We start from the raw sequence: 22609 nt of genomic DNA, 5'->3' as shown, positions 1-22609 counted from the left end.
CTTACTTACAAAATATTGGCACAATGTAGGACTATTGAGCATACCCTGTGGGAGGACAGTCCATTGATATCTCCTATTAGGCTGAGAATTATTATAAGTAGGCACTGTGAAGGCAAATTTTTCTCTATCCTTTTCTTGTAACGGTATAGTGAAAAAACAATTTTTCAAATCAATAACTATAAGAGGCCATCCTTTTGGTAACAGAGAAGGCAAAGGAATTCCAGATTGTAGTGGGCCCATAGGTTGAATTACTTTGTTGACAGCTCTTAGATCTGTCACCATTCTCCATTTACCAGATTTCTTTTTTACAACAAACACAGGAGAATTCCAAGGGCTGGTTGATTCTTCAATATGGTGAGCATCTAGTTGCTCTTGCACCAGCTGTTCCAATGCCTGTAGTTTATCTTCAGCTAGAGGCCACTGTTTGATCCATATTGGCTTCTCAGTTAGCCATTTTAAAGGTAGGGCTGTTGGTACCTCTAAAGGTTTGGTATTTGCTGTATGTTCTTGTACAGCCTGAATGGCTGGTGACCTTTTTCCATAATACCTCATCATATCCTTCCCAGAATTATGAGTTCCTGGAACTACAGGAATGTTAATCTGGGTATTCCATTGCTGTAGCAGGTCACGGCCCCATAAATTTATGGCAATATTGGCTATATATGGCCTTAGTCTTCCTATTTGTCCTTCGGGCCCTATGCATTCAACCCATCTGTGCTTTGTTTTACACGAGATAGGGTTCCAATTCCCAGGAACTGAACATCTACCTCTTGAAGAGGCCAATTTGGATGCCAAGATTCTGGGGTAATGATACTTACATCCGCACCTGTGTCTAATAAGCCTTCAATAAAAGTGCCATTTATACAGACTCTTAGCTTTGGTCTTTGATCATTAATAGAAGTTTGCCAAAATGTATGTTTACTCTGTCCTACTGGGTTTTTTGACTCATCCTCCACATGTAATTCATCATTTAGACCAGTATTACTTTTTACAGCAGAAATTGGAGCTTTTAATTTTCTTGTTGAGGCACGTTTTCCACTGTGACTGGGAATGACTGGGCCACTGTTGGCTTGGGGGCCTGCGAGAGGCCCCCGAGGAGTTTCCCGATGATATTGGATTGCCCTGTCTGTCTGTTGTTGACCTGCATTCGTTGGACCAATGCCAGCCTTTACCGCATCTCCTACATATACCTGAAGGCCGAGGTCTCCTATTTTTGTCATTCCCAGAAGAGATATTATTCCTAGAAATTGTTTGCCTGCAATCCCTTTTCAAATGTCCTAATTTACCATAATTAAAACACCTGGCAGTTTGATGTCTCCTCATTGCTTTGGAAATCGCTTCTCCTACCCAAGATTCATTATTATAGCTAAATGTCTCAACATTCATCGTATGCTGAATCCATTCATCCATAGGTGCTGATCTAGACTTTAAAGGCCCAATTATCTTTTTGCATTCTATGTTTGCATTCTCAAAAGCTAGAGATTCAAGAAGTATTCATCTAGCTTCTGGGTCTGTTACCCCTATGTCCAGAGCCTTAATTAATCTTTGCAAAAAGTCCATAAAGGGTTCTCTCTGTCCCTGCCTAATTCTGGTATATGATTCAACCCTTTTTGCTGGATCTTGTATCCTATTCCAAGCATTTAAAGCTGCTTGGTGACATAGACACAGTACTTCATCGTCATAAAGAGCTTGGACCTGTGGATCAGCATATTCTCCTGCACCAAGAATTTGATCTTGGGAAACCTCAATACCTTTTGCTCTTCCTTGCTGTTCCATATGTTTGGATTCTTCTCTGAAATAAATTCCAAACATCAAGGAAGGTCCATTATCTAAAACTGCAGACACTAACTGATGGAAATCATAGGGGGTAGCTCTAGTATTAGAAGCCCAAGTCCTTATCATTTCCTTTACATATGCATTGTGCAAGCCAAAATTAACACCAGCTTGCTTAATTTCTTTCAGATCATTCATTGCTATTGGCATCCATCTAGCTTCTCTGACTCCCTTTGAGCCTTTAGAAGTTGACGCTTTGTCAGAATTAAGTATAGGGTATGTTGCTAGAACCCTGGGTAAGCCAGTTCTAATAGCTGGTGGAGGCATTGTATCCTGTCCTTGTGCCTCCTTACTCTGTTCACCAGCTGCAATAATTTCTCCAATCTTTTCAAATCTTTTTATCATTGTTTCTCTTAAATCCTGAATCTCCTGACCTGTATATATTTCCAGTGATTTCACTGAGGCATCAATTTTATGGTCCCTATTCTGCACCTGTGATTCCAGAGCTTTAATTTTTTCCTTCAAAGATAACATGTCCTCCTTAAACTTTTCTTGTATATCATGTAGATTCCCATCTTGGAGGTACATTCTGTCTGTTACCTTATCAAAACTTTGTGATAAAGTCTGAACGTCAAATTCAACAGCCTGAACCCTTTCAGGTAACTTTCTAATACCCTTAGATATGGAGTCAATTTTGTCTGTCATAGTTTCCACTTGTTCAGATAACCTCTGATTTTCAATAATTTTAATCCTGTCAATTAGTTGTTCATTATTAGTTCGTAAAGATTCTATCGTTCTTAGGAGTGCCATATTCTTTCTTAATGATAGAATATGGAAAAGAAAACTGAAACCTAGTAACAAGCAAATCAAGGTATCCCCATAATCATATAAACCTTGTATGACGTAATCCATTGTATTAGTAAATATAAATTTACTAATCCATTGTATTAGTGAAAACAAAGCAGTAAAATTTGCGTTAGAAACGAAAACTGCCATATTACCTATTATCCAGCAGGTGGCGCTGTTTGCCGAGTCGCGATGAAAATGGGGTCCTGTTTCAGTGCCTTAGTAGATGTTAAAAACTGGAAAATGCAAGTTTCTCAACAAAGTAAATGTAATTAAATCAATTCCAGAGACGGAACCAGAAACCCAGAATCCAGGGGTAGAGAAGAGCAATCTGGAAGCCGCTTATGCCTTCACGTGACAGAGTAACCCTGAGGGGTTGCAGCTTTCAGCAACAGCGTGCTCTGGTTCGTGCCACTTAAGAGCTGTGCTTGCAATGGAGATTTAAAAACGACTCAGAAAAGAGCAAACCATGCGGGCAGAGACTACGCAGGCCTGTGAAGTTTAAATCCATGTGGGGAGGTCAAGGCCGCCGCTGCAAGGCACAGGCGGTGGCTGAAGAAGGGAGGGCTCCCGCCAAGCCAAACTCGCGGCCGGCAGCCGAGCGGGGGGGGGGGGGGGGGGGGGGGGGGGGGGGGAAGGAGAGGTTCTAAAACCAAATGTTGGGCGCCAAAATGAAGGCGTAAGTCACAAACAATTTGCCACACCAGTTTGGAATTATGATTAATAGGGTGGTATTTATTTAAAGGGGAAAAAAACTTACAGATCACTGTCCCAGGCAACCAGGAAGGGAGTCTAGTCGCTGGCGGAGCAGGAAGTGAAGAGAGAGAGGAGAGGGAAGTGGCCGCTTTTTTAAAGGGAGAGAGACCACACCCCAATGGGCTGGTATCTTAGCAGCTATAGGCTGGAGGAGTGGGAGGACCTCCCGCAACACATAGAGATCCTCTTGCCTCTGTGTCCCCACCGTGTTGCTGCACCCCGCCTCTGTATTGCTCTCCCCCATCCCGCCAGTGCTGGGATTGAAGGTGTACACCACCATGACCAACTGGCCGAAAACTGTCTATTTTAAGAGTTCAGTATAAACTCAAATGTAGGTACTTGGGGAAATTTACTGACAGTACAGTTTTGGCAAAGTTTCAGGAAAACATAATACAAAACTTAATTTTAAATTAAATTATTATTTTATTAACTTTGTATATATTTAATATTGTAACTACAGTTTTATAACTCTTACATGAGTTAATTTTTTTTTGGTCTAAGCTCATATAACTTCATTGAAACATCTCAGGAATTAACACACATATGCAAAAAGCTTATAATTCCAAGTCATTTCATGTTTTTGTTTGTTTTGTTTGTTGGTTGTCAGAGCCATTTCTCCAAGCATTTATCATTTTATTTTTAACAACAAAACATAACAAAATAAAGTGTAAGATAAAACAAAAACCATCACTTTGAAGTTGGACAAGGTAAACCAACAGAAGGAGAAGAAGCCCCAAAGAAGGCACAGGAATCAGAGACCCACTCATTCATACACTCAGGAGCCCCATAAGAACACTAACCTGGAAGCTGTAATATATATGCAGAGGAGCTGGTGCAGACCCCTGTAGGCCCTGTGCTGCTGTTTCGGTCTCTGTGAGTTCATGTGAGCTTTGCTTAGTTGATTTAGGGCCCCCCCTTTTCCTGGTGTTTCCTCCCCGGGCTTTTACCTTCTTTCTGTCCTTCTGCCTCCTCTTCTGCTGTGTTCTCTGGGCTCTGAGGGGAGGAGTCTGATGGAGACATCCCATTTAGGACTGAGTGTTCAAGGACTTTCTCTCCATAATGTTTGACTGTGGGTCTCTGCATTTGGTCCCATCTGCTGAAGGAGGAAGCCTCTCTGATCATGGTTGAATAAGGCCCTGATCTGGGAGTCTAGTCGAATGTCATTAGGAGTCATTTTGTCATTCTTGTATTTGCTTTTATTATTATTACTATTATTATTATTGGCCAGCAATATTTGGTTTTACTCTAGGTCCCTGGGCCATCTCGTCTCTGGCTCTTGGTTACCTAAGTAGTGTTGGGTATGGGTTCTATCTCATGGGTTGGTTCTTGTCAAATCTATTCCTTGTTTTAAAAGATGTTTTCTGTGTCTGTATTGTAGGAATATTGCAATACGGTCCAGCTAGATTCTGGGATAGATTATCGGAAAAGGGAACTCACTCCTGCAGGAAAACTCTACTACCTGTAAGTGTTTTCTGTGTGTGTGTGTGTGTGTGTGTGTGTGTGTGTATGTGTTTAATTTTCCAGACTTAAAATTTAATGACTTAGTGGGAGAAGACTAAGAAAATAAGTACTTTGTTAGAAGTGGAAAGACTAATTCTGAATTTCACAAGTTTTAAACAAATGTTATGATGTTAACTTCTTTATACGGCCTTGGCCATCCATATTCGCATCGTTTCTAATGTGTGATTGGGTGAAACCCTAATTAGGTTTTGGGGAGATGACAGATGGTTAGGAAGTAATGAGTCCCCTCAAAAGAGGCTGTGAGATTAAGAGAGTATCTTCATGTGCTAAAGGAATTAATTATTTGTGGCCATCTTCTGACAAGTGTTCCCTCTCTGTTCCCCCAAATTGTTGCTGTATTCTGTCCGACAGTCTGTCTGTATTTACCATTGTTGACTGACTCCTATGCAGAACCAATGCAAAAATGTCTCCCATATGCAAATACAACAGAGTGTCTTTTAAGATTCTCCTGAGTGGGAGCAATTTATAGTAATAGATGTGTTCAGCACATGCAGTTAATGCGGAGAAAACAAGTAGCGTCTGTTTGAAAATGTCACTTGTGAGAACCCCGCAAAGGAGAGCGCTTTCTAGATGCAACTCTTGTTTGGTATCTGACGACAGCGTTTGGCGCAGAGTGGGATCTCGGGGACCATCAGAGGCCTAATTGTAATTTAAGTAAAATGCATGTTTCTGGTAATTTAAATCCCGATGACAACGTGCAAATGAGAGGTTGAGAAAACTTCTTGTCTTTGCCGCCTTGTAAGCAGAAGTACTTACTGTTTTTGAAGCAGAAATTAGGCAGAAAAATCACATAATTAAGATTGCATACTTTAGAACATACCAAAGGGACTGTTGGGGCTTACATCCAGATTCCTGCAATTGTTACAGCAGTGTCTTGTCCCCTTAAGTACTCAGTCTTTAAAGTACTTTACAATCTAAAACAATTCTCCCAACTCCATTGTCTGCTTTCATATGAACGTTTTCCTCCCAGTTTCTTTTATCTTTTATTTTTCTGACATTCATAACCTTTCCCTGACTTTTTACCTATTTCTAGTTGTTTCACACATATGTGGTATTGTCAATAAATAGTCATGTCCTTTTTTCAAAGGAGGCAGTTCTTACTTACTGTTTTTAGGCAAAGTACACTAATACAGAATAATTAAAATTTTTCTTAGTGAGGAATTTCCTTCCTTCTTCCTTTTTCTTTTTCTTTTCTTTCTTCCTTCTTTTCTTTCTTTCTTTTTTTATTTTATTTTTTTTGGGGGGTGGGTTAGACTGGACTTCTCTGAGTAACAGCTCTGGCTGTCTGGGAATTTACTTTGTAGACCAGGCTTGAACTATCAGCGATCCTCCTGCCTCTGATTAAAGGCATGCACCACCGCCAGGACCCTGAGGAATTTCTTTTTTTTTTATGGTTTATTTAACATTATTATTATTATTTGGTTTTCGAGACAGGGTTTCTCTGTGGCTTTGGATCCTGTCCTGGAACTAGCTCTGTAGACCAGGCTGGTCTCGAACTCACAGAGATCCGCCTGCCTCTGCCTCCCGAGTGCTGGGATTAAAGGCATGTGCCACCATCTCCCGGCTCCTGAGGAATTTCTTAAGTGAAGAAAATGTGCTGGGGTCTGGGTCAGTCAGCAAGTGCTCACTGTGCTCACCAAGGAAGGACCTGGGTCTGAAAAGCTGGATGAGGCAGCAAGCCTCACCTATTAGCCCAGCAGTAGGGAGGTGGAGACAAGGCTCTCTGTGCTCACTGGCCAGCCAGTATGGTCGATCTAAAGTTCTAGGCTCAGTGAGAGACTCTGCCTCAAAAAGCATGGAGAAGAGCAATGATTGGAGGAAATCACCAGACACTGACTTCTGGTTTCCACACACACGCACACGGACACACGGACACGGACACACGGACACATGTGCACACACACCACACAAGCACACACATGCAGGCACACATCTGCATCATGAAGTCTCTGTATGATGCTGACACAGACTTGGTGGGGTTTCTTGTGGTGACTTTCCTCTTCCTAATAAAACCTGGTGATTTTATTTTATTTTTAAACGCATTTATGTTTATTTTCTTATGTATGTGTGTATATGTGTTTATACATACACTTTCATGCATTCACACATGCATCTCATGGCACCTGTGTGAAGGTCAGAAGTAGTTTGTGTGAGTTGGCTCTCTTTTTCCTCTGGGGATCGAAATCAGGCTGTCAGCTTTTAGATCAAGCACTTTACCCTCTGAGCCATCTTGTCTACCCACAAAGCAAGGCAATTCTAGCATAGTGAAAGTCAGTTCCATTCCTGAGACATGTGGTGGGAGAACACAGCCTCATGCTAACAGTCCCAGAGTCCAGGGAACCGGAATGTCCAAGGGAACCCTGAGATACGGCAGGATGGGAGGCTCGGGGTATATCCTTATTCTCTTGAATGAGCCTTTCACGGAAAAGAGAAAAATACCCTGAGGTCTGTTTTAATTGGATTTCTTTTGTCTTTCTTTTCTGGTAGGAAAGACTGAACCTAGGACCCCACAGATGCTGGGCAAGCACTATACCACTAAACTATACCCCGAGCTCTGTTATTTTACTTTTTATTTATTATTGATTTTTAAATATTTACTTTTATTATTTTAAATTATGTGTATGGGTTTTTGTTGGGAGTGGGTATCAGTGTGTGCATGCAGGTACCCTGTAGGCCAGAGGTAGCAGATTCCCCTGGGGCTGGAGTTGCAGGTAGTTGTAATCTGCCTGAAATGGGCACTGGGTACCCAGTTCAGGTCTTCCGCTGAACAGTGCATACTCTCAGCCTCCGAGTGAGCCCTCCGGCTCATTTTCTTTATGTTCTGAGCCTCTCACCCAGTTGCTGGGCTTGGCCTTGGATTCCCTCTGAGACCAAGCAGGTCTTGAACTTCTTGAGATGGCAGGCCTGTGTCTCCCAGGTCCAGCTTCTCTCACATTTATAGAAAAACTTGCTACATCCCCCCTTGTAACCGACTTGTGGGCAGTGCTATTCTTTTACCCTGTTAAAATACGTTTCTCTTTAGTACTCTCCAGCTGAAATCTGTGATCTGTTTTTGAATATGGGGTCCAGAGTACTGTCTCATTGATTTTACTAGAGTAAGCTGCCTGTGAAACAGAAGCCTACCTTCTCCCCAGGGATGCCAACCACTGCTGGATTTCCTTACCATCAGTCTCACATCCATGATCCTTAGTTAAGTAGAAATATTCAGACAAGATGGATACATTCAGGGTGGTGGGACTGAGACTAGAAATATTCAGTAGCTTGGCACTTCTCTTCTTCAAGTTTCCAAAGAAAACAAAAAAAATACCCCAAGCTAGAATACAAATAATATTAAGAGTCACCAGAGATTTTATTCCAAATAACCACGGAGCAATGTCTGCCATTCAGAATATTGTCTGCTTCCTCAGAACTGATTCTTAGAGACTTTTCCTGTTCACTAGTCCTATTGAGTCAGAAATCTCGGGGTATGAGGTGTGAGTGTGTGTGTGTGTGTGTGTGTGTGTGTGTGTTAGAGTCTGAAGGTGTGCTCCTCTCATAACACACATGTGGAGGTCAGAATCAGTCTCGGCTATCAGTTCTTGCCTTCTGCTCTGTTTGAGTCGGGGGCATGTTCATCGCTGCGCTGAACACTCCAGGCAAGCTGCCCCTTGAGTGGACTCTCCCAGCTCTGCTGTATTGCTGTAGGAATGCTGGAATCTCTGCTGTATTGCTGTAGGAATGCTGGAGTCTCTGCTGTATTGCTGTAGGAATGCTGGAATCTCTGCTGTATTGCTGTAGGAATGCTGGAATTTCAGACACACTTCCTCGCATGCTTTTACCCTAGGTCAGGGTCCAAACTTGCATCTTCAAGCTAGTGCATCAGGCACCTTATCCTTTGAACCGTCTCCCAGGCCTTTCTGAGAAAATTCCAGAGACTTGACTTTCCTGAGTAGTTTTCAACCTCACTACGACAAACTTGGAGACGTCAGTGTTAGCAGGTTGTCAGGTACAGAGTTCGGGTATCAGTGGTCCAGTGCCACCTGGGTGAAAGCATCCCGTCATTGTCTAGTTTTGCATTCTGCAGTATTTTTTAACTGCATTTTTACTCCTCAGACAGGCATAGGCAGTTTCCTCCTGGATGCGGTGACTAGGCATGAGAGGGACCCCTGTGTGAGGACGGCGACGGTCTGTGGAAACCCAGGCAGCTCCATTAAGCTTTGGATTTTCCATTTGCCTCTGGGTGACCACTCGGACCACTGACCCATTTAGAACTTTATGGAGCTTGTCAAGCATGACATGTTTTATGCTTTCCCAAGCATTTATCTGCCTTAGCTGAGCTCTTTGGGGCTGGTAGCAGATGGTATCATTTTGTATATGCAGTGAGCACATCTTTCCAGCAGGAGGTGCAGCTATGGAGGTGCCCCATGGGATGCTGCCACCCGTCCCCCCTCCACCCCCAGCTAGTTGCTGTCATTCCTGCAGCAGGAGGATCCACTGGTTTCCTGAAGAGAAGGTTTCAGGTCACCTCGGTCTCGCATTTGCTTCTTGTTTTTCTTTAGCTTTTAGGAATTGAGTAGTGTGGGTCCCCCTGCCCCCGTTAAGTCTGTGGAAGGATCCAGAATGGAGTGTTTCCTATTCACACAACAGATCTTACCCAAAGTCACAGTCTCTGTTTGCAGCACAGCAGCTATGGCCTCAAGAGGAGAGTTGTTTCACTTTCTTGTCAACTGTGTGCATATGTCTATTAAATGTAATGCGTGTGCACGTATAAGGTACATGGCGTGTGTGTATGTTAGGCCAGAGATTGGTGTTAGTTTCTGCCTTATTTTTGAGTTAGAATTTCTGGAGTGTACAATCTCCACAAGAGTGGCTGGCCAACAAGCTCCAGCAATCCCCTTGTCTCCACCTCCTCTCTCCGCAGTGCTTGGGTTACAGGCTCATAGCGGTGTCCCTGGCTCTTACGTGGGTGAGGCATTTGAACTCAGGCCCACAGGCTTGCCTCTTACCCGCCAAGCCAGCTCCCCGAGATTTCAGACTGAACAGGGACAAGTGGCAGAGCTGGGGCATTTATGTGCTCTACCTCTGAGTTCACAGATTGTCTGCAGTATTGTGTGGATCCTGGTGAAAGAAACAACTGAGCTGTGCCAGAAACACGGAATGTAGTCGTCTGGGGCAGAGAGCCTGAATGGTAGGATATACCGTCGCGTCCTTGTGCCTGGATCCCCTGGGGTGGAAGGGCATTCTCCTGAGGCCCAGATGATCCCAGTTCAGGCCATGAGTCCTGTGGCGTGAGAGGAGCGCCTAGTTTCTGTGGATATAAACATGGCTGCCTTCTGTCCCAATGGTTACCCCATCTCATGGCTCAAGGTTGCTCTTGACCAGTACAGCACTGGGAGGGTCAAGGCCTTGAGTCTTGGTGCATCCACTCAGTGTGCAGGAGAGAAAAGGACCTGCAGAGGGCCCACTCTCTCAACAGGCCACAGGCTTTTATTTCAGCTGGCTCCCATGCACCAGAATCATCACCAGCTCATATGAAGCACACTGTTAGTCTAGTGTCTCAAGGACATCTTAACCACACGCACACACGCACACACACTACCCCCTACATGCACACACACACACCCCATGCACACACACACTACCTTCCATGCACACACGCGTGCACACATACTACCCCCTACATGCACACACGTGCGCGCACACACACAACCCCCCATGCACACACACAACTCTTCATGCACACACGCACACCCCATGCACACACACACTACCTTCCATGCACACACGCACACACACACCCCATGCACACACGCACACACACACCCCATGTACACTTGCGCGTGCACACACACACAACCCTCCATGCACACACGCACACCCCATGCGCACACACACTACCTTCCATGCACACACGCACACACACACCCCATGCACACACGCACACACACACCCATGTACACATGCGCGTGCACACACACACAACCCTCCATGCACACACGCACACCCCATGCGCACACACACTACCTTCCATGCACACACGCACACACACCCCATGCACACATGCACACACATACACACCCCATGTACACACACGCGCGTGCACACACACACCATGCACACACATGCACACACACAACCCCCCATGCACACACACACAACCCCCCATGCACACACACAACCCCATGCACACACACACAACCCCCATGCACACACACACAACCCCCATGCACACACACAACCCCCATGCACACACACACAACCCCCCATGCACACACACACCCCATGCATACACGCACACCCCCATGCACACCCCCCCATGCACACACACACACCATGCACACACACCATGCACACACACAACCCCCCATGCACACACACACAACCCCCTACATGCACACACGCACACAGTCCTTTGAACAGATTTCAGAGATACATTTCTTCTTAAATGCTTCTCGAGTGGAAGCTTCCTCTCACAGTGTCTTTCAGTTCTGCGCTCCAGAAACATCTCTTTCAAGAAGAGAATCATTTTGGTGACTGTATCTTTGAACACCATTTTTAAAAAACAACAATTAGTTGGCAAAAAAACCTCCAAAAAACAACAACAAAAACCTCCACATGTTCTAAGGCTTGAGCTCTGTTTAAGGAAAAGAGATCTGAAAACTAAGGATGACGTTCATGCGCACACCTGGTTCCCCACAGTTAAAAGTAACCTGCCTCCTGCCTGTGACATGCTTTATAAATTCTCCCTCAGCCTTCAACTGTGGGGACCACATCAGTAAGTTAAGAATGTTTCTTAGCTTCATTGCCACACCTTCCCACATCTAAAATCTTGGCATAATTCTTTTGACCTAAAATTTTAATTTAATTAATTAATTTTTGTGTTTGGGTATTTTGCCTGCATGTAAGTCTGTGTGTCTCATGCACATCTGGTGATCTCAGAGGCCAGGAGATGGCATCAGATCCCCTGGGACAGGAGATGGCATCAGATCCCCTGGGACAGGAGACGGCATCAGATCCCCTGGAACAGGAGATGGCATCAGATCCCCTGGGACAGGAGACGGCATCAGATCCCCTGGGACAGGAGTTGCAGACTGTTGTGAGCTCCCTGTGGGTGCAGGAAACCGACTCCAGGGCCTCTTGAAAAGCAGCCAGCACCCTTAACCATTGAGCCATCTCTCCAGCCCCTTAATTTTGATTGTGAATTATGTGTATGTGTGTCTGTTTGTGGGTGTGTGCCTATGAGTTTGGTGCCTGCAGAGGCCAGAGCATTGTGGTTAGAGTTACAGGCAGTTGTACACTGCCCCAGATGGGTGTTGGCAATCTAGCTCGTTCCTCTGCAGGAACAGTATGTGCTTTTAACTGCTAACCCATCTCCTCGGATCCACTCCGGCAGAGTTGTAGTTTCTGCCTGCAAGGTTGCCACTTTCTGACATCTTGGGACCTTTTCACCAGATCCCATTATCACAGCCGTGGTGTTTGTGTCCCAGGCATTGGTGGTTGTGGTTTGGATCTCACCTTTTCTTGCCAGTTAGACAAGTTTCTATTGTGCATTTGTTTTGGCCTTTGGTCTCTTTCGATAGTGTTTTGTGGTTTCTAATATACAATATGCTTTACAGTTTTGTTAAATTCATTTGTTAGTAGCTGATTCTTTTTATGCTCTATAAATGAATTCCCCCAATTTCATTTTCAGTGTCTTTATTACTACTATCACATGCAACAGATTTTTGCATATTGACCTTGCTGAACTGGTTTAATAATTTCTTAGAGAGTTCATAGAGTTTTCTAAATACAAGATGACAGTATCTACAAAACCAGTTTGCTTCGTCCTCTGCAGGTGGGACATTTTTGATGTCTTTTTTTCTCATCTAATTCCCTTCATAGAGCTGAGCTCTAGTACAGTATAGGAAGTGAGAGACGCTGAGCCTTATCTTGTTTCTGGTCTTAAAGGAAATGACTTTTATCGTTAGTCACACCGCTGTGCCCGGGTTTTTCACAGATGTCTGCTGTCAGTTCACAGTGTTCTGTTCCTTGGTTTGCTGAGCATTTCTGTGATTTTGTGAAGTGTATCTTCTGTTTTGCTAAGAAAATTGTGTGATTTGGGTCCATTGCTATAGCAACACACTTTATGCTACTAATTGATTTCTAGATTTTAGATCAGCCTTGCATTTCTGGAGCAGATATTATCAGACTTGTCAGTTTTCCATCCCTGAGCAGAACGTCTAAGTCAAAGCACTTAGCAGAAGGAGATTCCTATCTCAGCCCACGGCTTCCCAGGTTTCCATCCGTGTGTAGATGGCACCGCTGCCTCGGGGCCTGTGTGCCGTGGGGCCACGGCAGCAGGCAAGCAGAGAAGTGAGTGTAGGGGGACAATGGAAGGGTATCGGTGTCTTGATGTCTTATCTGAGAGCACCCTCTTACCCAACTGCCTTTTACTAAACCCCACCCCCAAGGTTCCTCCACCCCCCAGTCGTGCCACGAGCTGGGAACCACGCCTTTAACGTATGTTTAGCAGCAGTGAAAGAGAGGGTGCTCTGGGGGCACTTCAGCTCCAGACAGGAACGATCATAGCGTAGAACCTCTTCATGCGGTATGCACAGGCTTGCCGGTACTTTACCGGGGACGTTTATGTTTGTAGTTACTTTCTTCTCTGGACATGTTCCAGTCTGGTTTTCATGGCAGAATAATGCTGGCCTCACAGCGACTTGGAAGAACCCCATGTCTCCTTCATCCCCTTCTTGGGTCAGTTGTTTGGTCTGTATCTTTTTAGGAGTTTGTCCATTTCATCTATTCTAGCTGATTTGTTAGTTTGCAGCTGTTCCTGGGCAGGCTGAATACCCTTACCCAAAATGCATGGAAACGGAAGTATTTCAGATGCCAGGGTTGTTTTTTGTTTTATTTTGGGGACGTTTGTGTAAAGGTTATGTTGAACACCTCTAAGCTGTAGCCTAGACTTTCAGTTTAGAATTGATGTTATTATCTTATCGTCCGCTTAATCTGGATGAGGTTGATATAGCACCCCGTCTTTCACTACCGTCTCGTAAATACACACGTCCACAATGGAAACATAGCCATATGTTAGCTACACATTTCAGCTTCCTGCTTCATATCCTGTAGGACATAATCACCCAAATTGTTTTTCATGTTTTTGGCTATTAAAATCATAGAAGTGTTCTATTCGACATAATTCGGATGGACACTTAAGTAATTAATTGTGCATTAACTCAAGGGCTACTGAATGAGAAATTAATATCAAGTGTGTGAAACTATTTGAAATGCCCCCTGACAAGGGGTACAGTGTAGCAGTTCCTCTTGTGCAGACTCCCCAGCAGCTGTACCCGTCTGTCCTGCACATCTTTCTTTTTCTGTTGAACCTCATGTGGCGATGGCACCTCACACCACAGGACACCTCGGCTTGTCGTCACAGAATAAATCTGGCCCACCATTCGCTGCTTAACCATACTGGCAAAAGTATCCAGCTGCCAGTTATACTGTGTAGGCGTACAACATGTGAGCAGATCACGTGCATACAATTTTTCAGTGTTCTTAACATTATCTTCTCCCACCCTGCTTTTATGACAAGGTCTCACTCAGCTTGGAACTCGCTTACAGAGGCCCGGGCGGCCTTTGAACTTGCACAATCCTCCTGCTTCAGTCTCTTGTATTCTGGGATCATAGGCGTGAGCTACTGTGCCCAGCTCCGGTTTCTTAGCATTCTTATCAGCTTGTTATTTCATCTTCAAACAGATCACAGGCTGAACTGAAAGTCAGCCTCTAGGACAAGAAAAACTGACCTGGCAGAAGTCCCGGGTCCTTAGTTACTTGCTGGGGACTTTTTTAAAAGGCTCTTAAACCCCTCTTGCCACTTTCCCTCATTATTCGACTTCTCTTTTATCTTTATTGTTTTTTAAAACCTTTTCTTCAGGTTGCCTTTCTGAAATTATGCAAAAAGAAATTTTTAAAACATTTATCAAGCTGCAGTTCTGCATGGTAGGCTGCTGACTTCTTTCAGGTAAACACAACATAGAAAGTCAGTAGACATTTTCTGTGGAGACGAGAAGGGTGAAGCCCTGCAATTTGAGGAGCTCCCACTTTCGGCATTATATACAGGTCAAGATTAATGGAGCCAGGGAAATTATCCACCAGGTGCCTGAGAAGGGTGGGAATGTGGGGCCTGAAATGGATCTTTGAGCAGTCAATTAAGCCTTTGCGTGACCGAGAAGATAAACAGTAGGATAAAAATCCACTTGAACAACCGATTCCGTTATGTAAAACACACCTACAGGATTTGAAATACGACCAAGTCTGTTTTATATTAAGGCAAGTATAAACCAACTTAATTTTAGACCTGCCTCCAGCCCCAGATTCGGTTTGGTGTGAGGACAAAGAGCCATACAGCATGGATGCACAAGGAATCGGGAGAGTGCGGAGACTCTGCCAGGAAAGCTTGGCAAAGAACCCCAGAGGGAAGGAGAACTTTCTCTGTCAAATCAACTTTGGCTCTCTGGCATAGAGAGCGCAGAGCGACAGGCACTGAGGAAAGCCAGCCCTATTCTACTTGTTGATACCTTAACAAGCTGTTGATTTTTGAAAGGGGACAAAGGCGCAAAGTGTGGTTAGCATTCTGTCCCCTTGAGTCAATCCTAATGAAGTGGGCGGTTCTTGAAAAAATTAATTTCCATTTAAATTCATGCGTGACCCTCTTCCAAAAACCTCCAAGTGTTTGGGAATTTTGGTTGAGAATTTCAAATGATCCAGCAATAATAAGCTCATTTTTGACATGTTCTGTTTCCTTGAGGCTAAGTTTTATGTTGAATGCCCTGATTTCAGCTGTAAGGTTTTTTCCCCCAAAATTGGAATGACTGATTAATTTCTTTTCTGTTTACTGATTTAATGTGGAAAAGATAAACCACAATTCTCATCCTTCCAAAGCAATCAGGCTTTTAATCCAGGTACTGTACTCAGGATTCCTGCCGGAGTTGGGGGCCAGATTTCCTGGCACCTGAACAGTGGTTATTCCAGGGCTTTTCTGACTTAAAGACGCAGTGGTCCTGCTCAACAGAAAACAGAAAGTGCTCCTCAGCACCGATCCTGAGAGGAACAAAGTTGACTGAGCCACGAGATGGCCGGGTTTCAGGGCGTCGCAGAGCAGAAGAAAAGAGGCTGTGCCGGGCTCTGGCTGTCTGGCCTTCAGGGGAGAGGGACAGCTTTGGAAAAGTGGCTTTGCCTCACATCAGAAGTGACCCTAATGCTCTTTATGTGTCAACTTTTGATTAGCTGTGGGCAGATTTTCTTTTCCTGCATCCTGTCTACACAAAGGCCTAGTGTATTGTACCATGCGCAATTGCTGGAACCAGAGTCCAGCTGTCTCATGGGAGTACGTTTTTCCTTGCAGAACTGGGGATCAAACCAGGGACTTGTGCACACTTGGCAGCCACTATCACTGAGCTATACCCCGCGTGAGTGTTTGGTTCCTGCTCCTTTCTGCTTCCTCCCAGAGAGGAAGAGAACATTCTTCAAACATTGCCCAGTTCCCTTGTTTTCTGGTCATTGCAATGGAAAGAGCCACAAATTTCTAAGAAGACCATAGACAGTGTGGACTTTTTGTTTACTTGTTTGTTTTTGTTTGTTTGTTTCTGTTTTTCAAGATAGGGTTTCTCTGTAGCTTTGGAGCCTGTTCTGAAACTAGCTTTTGTAGATCAGGCTGACCTCTAACTCACAGAGATCCGCCTGCCCCTGCCTCCTGAGTACTGGGATTAAAGGCGTGTGCCACCACTGCCCAGCTGACAGTGTGGGTTTTTTTTTTTTTTGTACATGACCAGCTTCCAGTTGGAGTATACACTGTAATAGTCTCAAGTATGCTAAACATTGACATTGTATTACTTTTCTATTGCTGTGGTAAAACACCATAGCCAAGATAACTTAGAGAAGAAATCTATCTGAGCTTCCAGTTCCAGAGGGTTAGGATTCAAGATGCTGGAGCAAAGACATGGTGGCTGGAAGAGCAGCTAAGAGCTCACGTCTTGAACCCCAAGTAGGAAACAGAGAGAGTGAATTCAAAATGATGTGAGTCTTTAAACTCACAAGGCCCTCTTCCTGTGACATAATTCCCATCATCTTTCCGAGTGGTTGCCATAACAACACTTCCTCCCCAGCATCTTTCCAAGTAGTTGCAGTAACAATGCTTCCTCCCCGTCATCTTTCTTTAGGGAACATAACCAGCTCTCTCAAGAAGAAGGGCAGGGAAAGGCCTTTATCACAATCGCTGGCCACAGAGGCCAGTGACTCCTGATCCCTTCCCCCTCTTTGTGAAGACATTGTGGTGTTGGGAGGATGAGGGATGGTAGAGGGAGGGGAAAGGGTGCTAAGGGTGCTATCATAATCATAAGAGCAAGAGTTGGACCCAGTTATCAGAGGCTTATCTTAGGGTTTCTATGCCTGTGAAGAGACACCATGACCACAACAACTCTTATAAAGGAAGACCGGTGGCTGGCTTACAGTTTCAGAGGTTTCACCCATTGTTATCATGGTGGCGTGCAGGCAGACATGGTGCTGGAGAAGGAGCTGCAAGTCAGTCTTAACATCTTGACCCACAGGCCACAGGAAGTGGTCTGAACTAGATGTAGTTTGATCACAAGACCTCAAAGCCTGCCCCCACAGTGACCAACAGGGCAACACCTACTCCAATAAGGCCACACCTCCTAATATTGTCACTCCCTATGGGTTTATAGGGGCCAGTTACATTCAGATTCCCACAAGGTTCGTTGGCATCTTTAGAAGTTGCAAGAAGTTGGCAATTCTGTCAACTTTGTGAGATATTTAAACAAAGAAACACCAACAAAGAACCCAAAAAACTGCCTGCTAGTCCATTTGATAATTGGATCATCTCCCCCCACCCCCCGGACTTAACCCCATTCCCTATGGCTGGATCTCTCCTTCGGCGACCCTTCTTCCAGAAGTTAGCCATTTTTATATCATGGGTGGCCTTCTGTGAGTGGAAAGCCGTGTGGCTGTAGATTGAATCTAAAAAGCCCCCACTTGTGTTTGGTCGCAGCTGTTGGCTTTCGGAGGTTGTAGAAGTTTCAGAAAGCAGAGCTTCGCTTGAGAAGTGGGTGGCTGTGGGCAGGGGAAGGATAATAGTCTTACCAAGTTCAGCCTTAAACTTGCCCTCTGTTTATTGGTCCACAGAGATCACAGCAAGTCAGCTCCAGGCTCTCAACACAGACATTTAGGGAGAGATTCCATCCCAACAACTCTGACTTCAGGAATGGATTCATTAACCAAGCCTTCTCTTAACGTTACCATCAGCACAGGGTCACCACGTTACTCCAGCTGTGACCAGATACCCGAGAGAAGCAATTTAAAGGAGGAATGACATTTTGTCCCATGGTTTTGGAGGCTTCTGTTCTCTGTTCTTGAGACTGTCGTTTCAAGGCGTATGGGAAAGTGGAGCACCACGGTGCTGGGAACCTGGACGTGTGACTGCCTTCCCTCACGATCCGTCCTCCAGCCGAACCCACAGCCTAACATAGCTCTTGCTCCCTGTCGCCACACTTTGAATCCACTAACATCAGTCCATTCATGAAGTCACAGCTGCTCTTCTCATGTGCCCATCAGCTGTCCGCACACCTCCAGCAGTGAAACAGTGAGGGCCATTTCCTGTGCAGATCCCAGTGCCATCATCCTGCCTCAGCTTCCAAGGGCTGGGATCCTGGGATCACAGGCATGCAACACCACACTTGGAACGATGGACTCCTTACCAACTGCGCCATCTTTTCATGCAGCTTCTTAAGAATCCTTTAACGGTCCCAGCACTCGGGAGGCAGAGGCAGGCAGATCTCTGTGAGTTCAAGGCCAGCCTGGTCTACAGGAGCTAGTTCCAGGACAGGCTCCAAAGCTACAGAGAAACCTTGTCTCGGGGGGGGGGGGGGGGAGGACAGAGAAAGAGGAGAGAGAGAGAGAGAGAGAGAGAGAGAGAGAGAGAGAGATTCCGTTGGAGTTTTGTGTGGTAACACATTTGTGTATGGCATGACATAAATATTGCCATTCCGTAGTGCTCTCAGTTTGCCCTGCCTTTTTTATATTTTCTGTCATACAGATAGTTTATGTCTTTGTATATCAGATTAATAATTAATCTAATATTAGATTAGGTAAGTGACATAGCTCTGAATCTCCGTCCTCCTTTCTGTGGACACGTGGCGATGATGTCACCTCCAGGGCAAGATCAGAGTAGTGTGAGGAGCTCACTGCTGCATGCTGGTCCAACAAAGGTCAGCTTTGTCCCCTTGGACACGCTGCAAGGTTTAGATTCGCCCGAGGATTTTGATACAAGTGCAAGACATCCTCAAAGCTGCTTACATTTGATTTGGAAGTGCACAATGGATAACTGGCCTTTTAGACTAATATAACTGGGTAATTAAAGTGTTTTTTTTCTCCTTATTTCACTAATGCTCATCTTTAAAAAAAGTTAATGCAGCCTAGCAAGATGGATCCATAGGCAAAGCACTGGCTGTGCAAGCCTGGTGACCTGGATGTGACCCTCTAGATCGTGTGTGTGCACACGCAAGTGTGTATGTGTGTGTGATGCTGGGTCTTACCATGCTAGGCAGGTGCTGTCCTGATAAACTATTCCCCTGCTCTGCGTGCTCCATTCTATCCGCCTTGACAAGTAGCCATTAGGACCCGTGAGATGACTCAGTGGGTAAAGGGATTTGCCGAGAAAGTCTGAGGGCCTGAGTTCGATTCCCAGAACCCATTTATGGCAAACTGACCTCCAAAGCTGTCCTTTGATCTCACATGCACACTGTGGCATATGCGCGCTCCCCAACATACATGGGTAATAATAAGTAAAGTAAAATCGTTTTGAGTACATCATTAACTAGACACTCTGGAGGCTGAGGCAGGAGGAGCACAAGTTCAAGGTCAGCCTGGTTATCTTTTTTTTTTTTTTTTAATCAGGGCTGGAGAGATGGTTCAGCTGGTAAGGTACTTGCCACGCAAACATGAGGTGCTGAGTTTGGATTCCCAGCACCCACATAAAAGCCAGGCACAGAGTCACACTTAGGAAATTCCAGTGCTGGAGGTGGTGGTGGTGCAAACTCCAGGCAGCTCGGAGCTCATGGTCAGTCAGCCTGGCCAGTTGGGGAACTACTGCCATCCTGGTGTCAGCCTCCGACTTCCACAGGCACAAGCACTGGACATCTGCACACACATCTGCACACACAAGCACGCACACACACCACTTCTCAAAAACCAAACAAACCCTGTGTGTACACACGCCACTGCATGGTAGAAATTGTTCTCAATGAATTCCAAGATTGACCTCTAACATCCAGGTGGTTGATGTGACATCGGCATTTACACTGGCTTTTTGGGTTCTTAGTGTTTTTAAATTTGCTTTGTGGGACTGATAAAAGTGTTTGCCGCCCAACCTGACGCCCCACATTGAACCTGAGGACCCACATGGTAGGAGAGAAGCGACTCCCATGAGTTTCTCTGGCCTCCACATGCATGCAAGTGTAATAAAAAAAATTAAATTTGGGTGATTGTCTCTTTGAATCATTCTTTATCTAGTGTCATCTAGTTATTTTAATGTGGCTTAATTTAAAGGTCTCATAGGATGTTATGGAAGTCAAATAGCATATGGAGTCTGCCATGGCAAATGCCACCTTTGAGATCCACGGAGGTGGGTGGTGCTGGCCCTTCATGATGCCCGCGGTGCTGCGTTTTCTAAGTGTGGCCTCTGCTACAGTGGAGGGATTCGTGGTTATATGTTAAATGCCAGCAACCTGCTAAGAAAGATTTTGTTTAGTTTCAACTTCATCTTAATGACTAATTTTCAACGAGACACTATTAAAGCGGGTGTCAGTTGCTTCCACAATTAGTTAAAATTGATTTGTGTCAAAATGAAGCATATTGGCAGGTCATCTTGTGGACGTTTGTTTGTGGGAGAAGAGGAAACTTAGATTTTCACTTCAAGGGTTTTTTTTTTTTTTTTTTTTTTTGGACCGGCCTCTCTTCTTCCAGTTTTTTTTTTTTCTATTGACTGTTAATTTATCAACTCTTCTTTGAAAAAAAAAAGTGAGAAGGAAAGAGGCCACAGCACTGTCACTTTTCCGTGTGTGGCTCCTTAAGCATATGGTGATTTCTAATTAGAATACAAAAGGCTGGGAGAGCTGCTCCCTAGCTGTGCTGTAGAAGGCGCCCAAGGAGGGGGCTTGGGGAAACTGTGCTCTGTGATTGTCCTCCTCCTGAAGGGAGTCTGTCCCGTGAGTCTTCAGACTTGTAGAATCTGAGAAAGTTTCTCATGTGCAGATCAAGTTGGTCTTTGGGGGCTACCAATTTCATTCCGAGTGCTCAGTCCTCTCCGCCAGTCGCTTGGCTTGGTTTTTCTAAAAACACCCTCAATATTTAATTTCACGTGTACCCTCTCAGGGGAGATTTCAAAGGGTACTTGCTGGATGCTTGACTGCCCTGCCTATTTGCTCTTGTTTGCCATGCAAGCGAGAGTCAGGCGCTTTCTTCTCATTGTGTACACATGGTATTAATGGATTTACTCTGCCTGTAGCGTCTCATTACTGGAAGCATCTAGAAGCTCAGAAGTCTTTCAATGTATGCAAATAAGGCAGGATCGTCTACCTGAGAGTTAATATTCTCTGCTTTTAAGTGTATTCTGAATCTAATGTTTGTATTTAGAGACTATCACCCTGTTCTCTTTTTTTTTATGGGCAAAAAGCTAAGCAGGCTCAGGCAGCTGTTTGATGTTGGCTTCAAGTGTTATTAATTTCATATTCTATTATTCTTTTCACTGTAGCACAAGTGAAGCTGATGTGGAGGCTGTCATGGATAAGTTGTTTGATGAGCTGGCCCAGAAACAAAATGATTGTACGTAAGTTAATTTCTCTTGAAAGAGAATACATTTAGAACACAATGCCCAATCTCCACTGACCAATTAATAAGTTCCATTGCTGTATATGGGTTGATGCCACGCTCAAGTGGCAGTCATTGTATCAGCATTTTGTCTAATTTATGTGTTGAATCATGTGCTATTATTCATCAAGCTATGCATTTCCTATCTGTAAGAGATGAATTTTATAGTAATTATCCAGACAAGATTGAGTCTTTGTTCATGTTCCCATAGTAACTAGACCAAGGATTCTAAAAGTGCAAGGCAGAGCGCTGCGGCTGAATAAAGCCTGCGGAACCGTTGCTGACTGCACGTTTGAAGAGCTCTGTGAGAGAGTAAGTACCCAGGCCTGGCCAGGCTGGTTGGCCTTTCACATGTTAAAATACTTCACGTTCTCCCTTCGGCCCGCTTCAGGTTTTAAAATGCTAGTCACAAAGTCAGAACTGAGGTAAAAGTCTCAACAAGGGAAATTTCCATCTATCAGCCAGGCAGTTTTACTAGGTACTGGCACACACTCTGGTCTTTGAAGGACTTTCAAGAAAAATATTAAAAATGCGGAGTCAACTGTCAACTGCCGCTGGGAGCAGCAGCAGAGTCAGGGTCGGGATCTTTTGTCAAAGTCCTGATGTGGGGGAAGTCAGAAAAGTTAAGGGCCGGTGAGATGGCACAGTGGGCAAGGACACTTGCAGCCAAGCCCCACCACCTGAGTTCAAGTGGCCGATGAGAACAGTGTGTAAGGAAAGGAAGATAAGTAGTAGTACTGTAAACTAAAGAAGTATGGCCTCAAGAATTGCCATTCCAGCCTGGTGATGGTGGCGCACTCCTTTAATC

General features: G+C 44.8%; 1 protein-coding gene across 3 annotated transcripts in view; it reads left to right on the top strand.

Annotated features, from left to right (window-relative positions):
- Positions 1-22609, top strand: part of Afg1l (AFG1 like ATPase) — a 158974-nt gene that overhangs the window by 101349 nt on the left and 35016 nt on the right. For all 3 annotated transcript variants that reach the window (XM_041654714.1, XM_041654713.1, XM_041654715.1), the window contains 3 exons: positions 4754-4836; positions 21686-21756; positions 22013-22113. In XM_041654714.1, coding sequence (XP_041510648.1) covers positions 4754-4836; positions 21686-21756; positions 22013-22113 — 255 coding nt within the window. The remainder of the gene's footprint in view (positions 1-4753; positions 4837-21685; positions 21757-22012; positions 22114-22609) is intronic.

Source organism: Microtus oregoni, unplaced genomic scaffold (assembly GCF_018167655.1).
Source record: "Microtus oregoni isolate MIOR12 unplaced genomic scaffold, Mior012 000006F_ref0000085, whole genome shotgun sequence".
In the NCBI taxonomy this organism is placed as follows: Eukaryota; Metazoa; Chordata; class Mammalia; order Rodentia; family Cricetidae; genus Microtus; species Microtus oregoni.
This window is presented reverse-complemented; position numbering and strand designations above follow the sequence as displayed.